The sequence below is a fragment of the Procambarus clarkii genome, chromosome 55 (genome assembly GCF_040958095.1).
Source record: "Procambarus clarkii isolate CNS0578487 chromosome 55, FALCON_Pclarkii_2.0, whole genome shotgun sequence".
Taxonomy (NCBI): Eukaryota; Metazoa; Arthropoda; class Malacostraca; order Decapoda; family Cambaridae; genus Procambarus; species Procambarus clarkii.
In genome coordinates, this window is record NC_091204.1 from 14,966,535 (window position 1) to 14,976,534 (window position 10,000).

Genomic DNA, 10,000 nt, shown 5'->3' on the forward strand with positions numbered 1-10,000 from the left:
CGTCAAACCCAAGAGAGGACGAAACGATTGGGCACCAATCTCTCTCACTGTACGTACTCGCACACCCTTGGGAGTAAAGTAATTTGAGAAATGGTTGTAAAGCAATGAGCGGATCGTGTTCTAGGGATAACCTGAGGCCTCATTGGCGTTAACTTAACCAGTTATAGAACTTGACAAAATATATATTGTCTTGATATTTGTTCTCTCTCTCTCTCTCTCTCTCTCTCTCTCTCTCTCTCTCTCTCTCTCTCTCTCTCTCTCTCTCTCTCTCTCTCTCTCTCTCTCTCTCTCTCTCTCTAGGATAGGAGATCGGAAGGAAAGGGAAATATCAGAGGGAAAGCGTCAAGCCATTACGACTATATAGCACTGGGAAGGGGGGTCAGGATAAGGATTTGAGATGGGACGGAGGGAAAGGAATGGTGCCCAACCACTTGTGGACGGTCGGGGGAATTGAACGCCGACCTGCATGAAGCGAGACCGTCGCTCTACCGTCAAGTCCAAGTGGTTTCTCAAATTCTCACACAATTCAGCAATTCTCAACTGAACTGGTTTCTGGGAAGGAAGAGGAATAGGGAGACGATGAGAGAGTAAGGGAGAGAGGGAAAGACGGTTTGATGGGAAGGAAGTTAGGTGAAGGAAGGGTTGAAGGGGGAAATGAAGTGTTGATAGAACGAATGAAGAGATTTAAATATTGGAAATAAGTAAGAAAGGAAGAGAGCCTTTGAAGGAAGAATGCGTTTGAAGGAAGGGTGAAAGAAACTCCGCCCATTGTTTCTCGCCGGCGTCCGGGATCGAACCCGGGACCACAGGAGAAACAATGGGAAGAGTTTCTTTCACCTTATGCCCCTGTTACCTTGCAGTAAAATAGGTACCTGGGTGTTAATCAGCTGTCACGGGCTGCTTCCTGGGGGGTGGAGGCCTGGTCGAGGACCGGGCCGCGGGGACACTAAAAGCCCCGAAATTATCTCAAGATTACCTCAAAATAAGGGTGCATTTGAAGGAAGAATGCGTTTGAAGGAAGGGTTTTCTGAAGTAAGAGAACGTGTGAAGAAAAAGTGTTTGAACTAAGAAAGTTTTAAGAAGGAGTGCGAATAATGAAAGAATTTGAAGAAAGAATATAGACCAAAAAAAACATAAAAAAAATAAGATATCTAAATTCAAGAACATATTAATAGACTTTGAAAAAAACAAAGAACCCTCAGTGGCAACACTCCCATCAATAATAAACACCCACATACAATTTTTTTTTTTCAATCACATTTTTGGAACAAGTGGCAATTAGTGCGGTCACTAATGCGTAGCTGCGGCTGATTTAATGACTTCATTTATTTTAATTACCACGAAACCATTACACTTAGGTATTCAATAAATTTTCATAACGTTCTCGCTAATCGGCATAAATAAGAGTACCTGGCAACTCCGTCCTTGCTGCGTAAATACGCAAGATCCACAGTAGGGACACGGGCTCACCATAGCCCGTGCTACTTGGAATTTTTTGTTCTGAGTAGCGAATCTTTAACAACAACAATAAGCATAGGGAGTCTAACCTCTGGCCAGCGTATATACGCAAGGTCCAGGGGCCATATTCACGAAGCAGTTACGCAAGCACTTACGAACCTGGGGCCATATTCAAGAAGCAGTTACGCAAGCACTTACGAACCTGGGGCCAGATTCACGAAAGCACTTACGCCAGCACTTAAGAACGTGTACATCTTTCCTCAATCTTTGACGGCTTTGGTTACATTTATTAAACAGTTTACAAGCATGAAAACTTGCCAATCAACTGTTGTTATTGTTATAAACAGCCTCCTGGTGCTTCGGATCTCATTAACTCTTTAATAATTGTAAACAAAGCCGCCAAAGATTGAGAAAAGATGTAAAGGTTTGTAAGTGCTTGCGTAAGTGCTTTCGTGAATCTGACCCCAGATTCACGAAAGCACTTACGCAAACACTTACGAACGTGTACATCTTTCCTCAATCTTTGACGGCTTTGGTTACATTTATTAAACAGTTTACAAGCATGAAAACTTGCCAATCAACTGTTGTTATTGTTATAAACAGCCTCCTGGTGCTTCGGGGCTCATTAACTGTTTAATAATTGTAAATAAAGCCGCCAAAGATTGAGAAAAGATGGACAGGTTCGTAAGTGTTTGCGTAAGTACTTTCGTGAATCTGGCCCCAGAGCAGCTTAGGGAGGTTCAATTGCTGGGCAGCAAATATATACGCAAAGTCTAGCGTATATACGTAGCTTATACACGTGGAGCAGCTTTGAGAATGGCAGTACATAGGTAGATATCCTGAAAGTTAATTATGTTTCACTAACACGAATACTGGTGCTTTCCATATATAAAAAAATATACAGTACGACAATTATTAATTTTGTGAATTATTTTGATTAGATAATTATGCTTAAAAAAGTAGAATGGTTTTGATAATAATAATAATAAAAATAATAATAAATATCAAATAATTTATTATCATTACTAATGTGTGAAAGTTATGAGTGCAAGAATATCTAAGATTGTAATTAAGAGAAGAGCTCACGCCAGTTCGACATATATACACTGATTCCCAGTTGTAAATTAGAGTAGTGTATTAGATGACAGTTGAATATTTTCTCTGTATTGCAGAGTGTGTTTGAAGGATCAAAATCTTCCATACTTCAACCCGTCTTCGACTCAAATCCATTCCATCCAGCGGTCGACCCCACAGACGCATTCATAAATTTTATCATGCTGTTCATTCAAAACGGGAATTTTCTCAAGTATAAACTAATATTATAATATATTAGCATATTGTGCATATATAGGCATAGGTTAGGTCAGGTGTTTAGGTTCTGTTGGCGATTATTTGTGTTTGTAGTACGTGGGTGAAGCATTTATAGCGTTGTGATTCGAACAAAATTCGTCAGTGAAGCACTTGTTCCGGATATGTTCGAACGTCAGCAGTTGTGAGTCGTGTGTAAACCGCTTTTCATTCATAAACAGGGGGTTTGTCGGGTGCATGGAATCACTTTTGGATCTTTGTTTGGAGGACGGGCTGCATACTTGGACCACAAGGATTTGAAACCATAGAACCACAGGGTCATAATCCAGCCCGTCTTTCAAACAAAGACCCAAAAGTGATTCCATTCACCCGCCTACCCCCCTGCTTATGAATGAAAAGCGGTTTACACACGACTCAACTGCTGACGTTCGAACATATCCGGAACAAGTGCTTCACTGACGAATTTTGTTCGATCCACAACGCTATAAATGCTTCACCCACGTACTACAAACACAAATAATCGCCAACAGAACCTAAACACCTAACCTAACCTATGCCTATATATGCACAATATGCTAATATATTATAATTATAATTTATATTTGAGAAAACTCCCGTTTTGAATGAACAGCATGTAAAAATTTATGAATGCGTCTATGGGGTCGACCGCTAGATGGAATGGACTTCAGTCGGAGACGGGTTGCACAATCAACCACAGATAACTACATCAACCAACAACCACCAAGTACGGCACAGTCGTTAACACAATTAGAGGCAATCTACTTAGCGAACAAGCAGATACATTTTAACCTTCTGCACAGAAATTGTCAATAAAAATATATATTCAGGTTTGTATTACTCTGGAAGTGCTATCAATAAAAACCGAGACGGATTGGGATCAATCGGGTCAAAATGCGACGGATTAAAAAACGTTAAAAGCACGTAATATTCACGTTTTAAGTGGGTTACTTGCACGCGTTCGTTTCTGATTACGCAAAACAGATGATTTTTTTTATGGAGTGGTGTCTAGAAAGAAGGGATTGATTCGGGAAAAATCAAGAGAATAATTCGGGAAAATGAAGGGAATGATTCGGGAAAAATCAAGGGATTGATTCGGGAAAATCAAGGGAATGATTCGGGAAAATCAAGGGATTGATTCGGAAAGAAGCGATTTATTCACCGGTGTTCTAAGACTCGAACTAAGACTCGAGTTCTAAGACCTCTTGTGTACCTTGAACAGAAGGCATATGTAATTCCACTGAGCCAGCCTATATAACTACACATTCTTTAAGAATGTAATGCTAATGATCTCTTGTGTAAATGTTTCTGGATCACAAGTATGTAAATCATGCTTCATAATATTAAAGAATCAGGTATTGAACCATAGAACCACGTAGTGCTTCATAGTCTCAAAAGAACCAGGTATTGAACCGTAGAACTAAGTAGAGTTTCACAGTCTTAAACAACTCATTCATACCCGTGCATTTTTGTCCCGCATCCAAGAACAAAACTCCTTTACATGTCCGTTTTAGAAACCATTGTTGAGATGGGACCAATTTCCCCCATCCCACTTTGCTCTACAATGGGTTATTCTCCTCCAACAGACGCCGTTAACCTCTTCAACAGCAGACAGCCGCCCAAGAAGAAACGGAAGAGTCGAACAGCTTTCACTAACCACCAGATCTTCGAACTGGAGAAGCGCTTCTTGTACCAGAAATACCTCTCGCCCGCCGACAGAGACGAACTAGCCCAATCGCTTGGACTAAGCAACGCCCAGGTGAGTTTATATATTAGAGTAGTGTCTTGAGCTGTTCCGGTACATATAAAGGGGGAACTCCATATCAGAATAGTGTTGGGAAGATAGGTAATATTGGAAGGGAGTAGATCTTGGGTGGGGGTTGGATTCTGGTGAAGAGGCAAGATAAGAGGCTCATCTGGGCTCTATAAGTCTCCTTATAGAGCCCAGAGGAATGGAAGGCAAGATAGGTTTGTGGGGCGATATTGTCGTGATCAAATAATTCTGTCTGTGGCAAAATATTTTGGTCTGTGACGCTGCCGAGACAAAATACTTTTGGTTCGTAAAATTCCTGCGACAAGAAAATGGTTTGGAGGAAGAAATATAGACTAAATAATAATAGTAATAATAATAATAACTGAGGGAGAGGGGCAAGATAAATAATGGAAGGAGAGAGAGAGAGAGAGAGAGAGAGAGAGAGAGAGAGAGAGAGAGAGAGAGAGAGAGAGAGAGAGAGAGAGAGAGAGAGAGAGAGAGAAAGCAGATTGCAGAGATATGAGAGAAAAATAGTAAGTTGCAGAGGAGAAAAGAGATGCGAAGAGAGGGAGGAGGGAGGGAGGGGAGATAGGGAGAGACTGGAAAGAGGGAGAGATTAGAAAAAGGGTAAAGGAGAAGGGCAGAGAGACCCGGGCTGAGCCGGGTCCCTCCCCCCTAGTTACTGATATGTTGTGCCAGATTAAGATGGCTGTGATGACAATCTTATCTTGAGGTTATCTTGAGACGATTTCGGGGCTTAGTATCCCCAGCGGCCCGGTCCTCGACCAGGCCTCCACCCCCAGGAAGCAGCCCGTAGCAGCTGTCGAACTCCCAGTACCTATTTACGGCTAGGTAACAGGGGGCATCAAGGTGAAAGAAACATTTTACCCATTTGTCTCCGCCTCCACCGGGGATCGAACCCGGAACCTCAGGACTACGAATCCGAAGCGCTGTCCACCCAGCTGTCAGGTGCCAACCTTCCAGAAGCAAGATTGACCTTTGTGAACGAACCTAAGAATATATCTCTTTAACAGCATCTGAGTTTGAGCGGTTGAACGAGAAAGATAAATCTTTTTATAAGTCATACAGGATGAAATTGCTTGTAGAATATTCGTGCAAAAAATTTTTGTGGCGAGAGAGATATCTTGCACCAATTTGTTAAGAGCCGATAATTTGTTGGTTATCATTTTCTTTTTTATCCAAGACGAAGATATATATTTTTTGCGCTTCTTCAAATAAAAAAATTATTCAAGTTTTCATTTACCCAACGTGAACGATAGAAATTTCAGAGTAATGGTCTTGGAAAACTTCCGTAAGTGAACAATCATTTACGTGAAAAACATTTCGATTGTGTTGCTGTGTTTTTCATCTCGTTATAACTTCGCTGAGGATAACGGAACTTTCTCATCTCGTTATAACTTCGCTGAGGATAACGGAACTTTCTCATCTCGTTATAACTTCGCTGAGGATAATGGAAGTTTCTCATCTCGTTATAACTTCGCTGAGGATAATGGAACTTTCTCATCTCGTTATAACTTCGCTGAGGATAACGGAACTTTCTCATCTCGTTATAACTTCGCTGAGGATAATGGAAGTTTCTCATCTCGTTATAACTTCGCTGAGGATAACGGAACTTCCTCATCTCGTTATAACTTCGCTGAGGATAACGGAACTTTCTCATCTCGTTATAACTTCGCTGAGGATAACGGAACGACTTACCGTCTTGGCTTGGCACAGGGAAGATAACTAGCATGGTATAGATTTTCTAACTAGGAACCGATAGATATCTTTACCGGCAAATGGTAGATTTAAAGTGTGCCACTAGTTATTAATAGGACACGATTGAAAATAACTTCAAGTTGCTTTATAGAGTGAGCCGTATTATAAGAGAGGTAAAAAGACATGATATACCGAGAGAAATGAGATGTCGAAGTCCATGAGATGCTGGGGGGCCCCCTGAGATGCTGGGGGGCCCCTGAGATCTCAAGGCCCAAGACTGCTTATGTTCACAGATACATGTACTGAGAACATATAAGCCGAATCGAAGGGAAAATACTGTATATATATATATATATATATATATATATATATATATATATATATATATATATATATATATATATATATATATATATATATATATATATATGAATGTTTCATTGAATATGACAGCATATTCCGTAACTATTTTCTGATTTAGGGCTTCTATCCCTCTTACTAATCAGCTGGAAGAGGAGTTTATCTAGTCAAGTTCATTTTGAAGGTGAAGTTTCGACGGCAACAAGGTCAAACGCCTCGTCAGCTTGGTCGACGTCATACCTATGTACTTAGATTGAAGGTTACATCCTTCGTGGGGGCAAGTGTACATGTATACAACGCTTGACTGCTGTAGAGGGTTCTCCGTCGGCTTCGGGCTGTTTTTGATAAGGAGTTCGGAAGTCTTCTTGGTTTTGTAGAATATGATCAGGTCTATGTTTTGGTTAGGAGTAGTGCTTTTTACTCCTTTACGGATTATTTCTTTCATTATTCTTTCCTCTTTTTTATGTTCACTGTGCATGGTTGATTTAAAATATAATCTTCTTGGAGGTATTGTGGTTTCTGTTCTAGGTTCAGGATTATACCAACGGTCCAAGTGTCTTCTTATAGCAGCGTTTATTTCTGTGTTGCTATATCCGTTGTTCACCAATACCTGAGTTACTCTTTCAAACTCTCTACTCACGTTGCTCCATTCAGAGCAGTGGGTAAGCGCTCGACGAATTGAGCGCTTACCCATTGAGAACACTGGCTTTGTATCTTTGGGGGCACTCACTTCTACCGTTCAGGCATAATCCTATGTTGGTAGGCTTAGTATATACGTTGGTGCTTAAAGAGGTTCCTGTTTTTGTTATTAGTACATGCAAGAATGGCAGACTATTATTTTCACTATTTTCATGTGTAAATCGGAGTACTGACTCTCTCTCTAGATGGCTTTTTAGATCAATTAGTTCATCTGAGTCTTTTACTATGACGAATATGTCATCTACATAACGGCAGTATACAGTTGGTTTTTGTCTGCTACTGAAGACCCTGTCTTCGATGGTTCCCATATAAAAATTAGCAAATAACACTCCTAAGGGGGAGCCCATTGCTACTCCGTCTATTTGTAGATACATGTCTCCATGTGGACTGATGAAAGCGGCTTCCTTTGTACATGCTTCGAGAAGACTTTTCAAGTGTGGCTCAGGTATGTCTAATTTGGGGGTGCTCTCGTCTCTGTATACTCTGTCCAGTATCATTCCTATGGTTGTGTCGACTGGGACGTTGGTAAATAGGGATTCGACGTCCAGGGAAGCAATGATTCCATCAGGCTGTGTAGTTTTGATTAATTCTAGGAAATCTGCTGATGATTGTAGACTATAGTTGCTTGGAGTGTATGGAGTTAGGAGTTCATTAAGTCTTTTTGCCAGGTGATAGGTTGGAGTTGGTATTTGGCTAATTATTGGGCGTAGTGGGTTACCTGGTGTGTGTGTCTTAACATTGCCATAGGCATATCCTAAGCCATAGTCGCCTTGGAGTTTAGTGAAATGCACACTACCTTTCTTTGCGTTGATTGCAGTAATTGTTTTGTTTACTTTGAGGTCTTCCACAGGGTTCCTCGTGATTCGTTGAAATTTGATGTCGCTAATTTTGTTCATGTATTCTTGGGGAGGAATCAATACATATGCTGCTGTCTTGTCGGCTTTTCTTATTGTTACGTCTTTCAGAATTTTTAGTTGTTTTGCTGCTTCTTTGAGTCGTGGGGTTAAGATTGTAGATGAATATGTTCCTCGTTTTTTCCCTGCTTCTGTTAGTAGTTCAGCCTGAAGTGTGTCAGTGGTGATGACTTTTTTGTTGTCTTCTAGCTTATGGATGAAGCATTTTCCAGAAGCATTTCGATTTCAAGGCGTTTTTGATGCTTCTTAGGTCTTGATATGAATTGGCAGTTTAGACCAAGAGTCAGGATTTGATTGATTGTTGTCGCCGAAGGCGGCTAGTTTATTGTGCACCCCATACTCAACCTGTGAGCGGTAGCGCAAAAGCATTACAGAGGGCACAAAAGGTCTTTATCAGACCTCATCTTAGATTATTACATAAACAATGTCATCTATCCAAGAGTCAGGAGGTCTCGTTGGTCCTGACTAAGATCATGAGTAGTTAGGTTTATGTCACCGTCTTTAGGACGAGGGATCTTTAAGTGTCCACCGTTAAGGGCTGTTAGCTTTCGGAGTGTCCTCGTTTCGACATGCGTTTTGTGTTGTAGTTTTAGGCCTGATAGTTCACTGTTGATGGTTTCCTTGAGTTGGTTGGGGATTGGTTGTCGTACTGGGTACATTTAATTGACTGATGTTCAGCTTGCTCTGTATGGCCAACCACTTGGGCTCGACGGTAGAGCGACGGCCTTGCGTCATGCAGGTCGGCGTTCAATCCCCAACCGTCCAAGTGGTTGGGCACTATTCCTTCCCCCCCACCCCGTCCCATCCCAAATCCTTATCCTGACCCCCTTCCCAGTGCTATATAGTCGTAATGACTTAGTGCTTTCCCCTTAATAGTTTCCCTTGCTCTGTAAGGGTTTGGAGGGCTTCCTTCTTCGTGTTGAGTTGATGCCGTATGAGATCTTGCCTGTACCTATTATAATAATAATAATAATAATTTATTTAGGTAAGGTACATACATACAATAAATTTTTACAAAGATTGGTTGACTTATAGGTAGAGCTAGTACATACAATGCCTAAAGCCACTATTACGCAAAGCGTTTCATACCTATACCTTTACCTATAGGTAAACTCTGCGTTGCGGACTGCTGGGTCATGTGGGTTTATATTGGTGTATACTGGCAGCAGGTTTTCTTTTATGCATGTTTCATTGAATATGACAGCATATTCCGTATTAACTATTTTCTGATTTAGGGCTTCTATCCCTCATACTGGGTTCATTCTCAAGTGATATTACATTGTTCGATCCATTTGTATTCATCTGACCCACTATTAGTATAAAATATAATGTTCTGTACTGTACCATCACTTGAGAATGAACCATGTAGGTTCGAAACGTCGTGCAATTTTACAGTAAGTGTAAATACATTTTTCAGTTATTCAATTCTTTTTCTTTACCTTCAAAACGAACATGACTTTTGGTGAACTCCTCTTCCAGCTGAACCCTGATGCACGAGCATTAGTAAGAGGGATAGAAGCCCTAAATTAGAAAACAGTTAATACGAAATATGCTGTCATATTCAATGAAACATGCATGAAAGAAAACCTGCTGCCAGTATACACCAAAAATATTATAATATATATATATATATATATATTGAGGGAATTGTGTGTAAAGTGACTATTAACTCTGAAAACATGTACCCGTCCTGTCACACTTCAATTGTTGGACTGTGTTCCTCACGCAAGTGTCGGACTGTGACACAAATAGAAAGTTAGATTTTGTCGGC

The 10,000-nt window shown here is 40.7% G+C and overlaps 1 protein-coding gene across 1 annotated transcript in view; it reads left to right on the plus strand.

Annotated features, from left to right (window-relative positions):
* LOC123754913 (barH-like 1 homeobox protein) overlaps positions 1-10,000 on the plus strand; it is a 28,850-nt gene that overhangs the window by 16,212 nt on the left and 2,638 nt on the right. Inside the window, exon 2 of the mRNA XM_045737258.2 lies at positions 4,371-4,543. Within this exon, the coding sequence (XP_045593214.1) occupies positions 4,371-4,543 (173 nt within the window). The remainder of the gene's footprint in view (positions 1-4,370; positions 4,544-10,000) is intronic.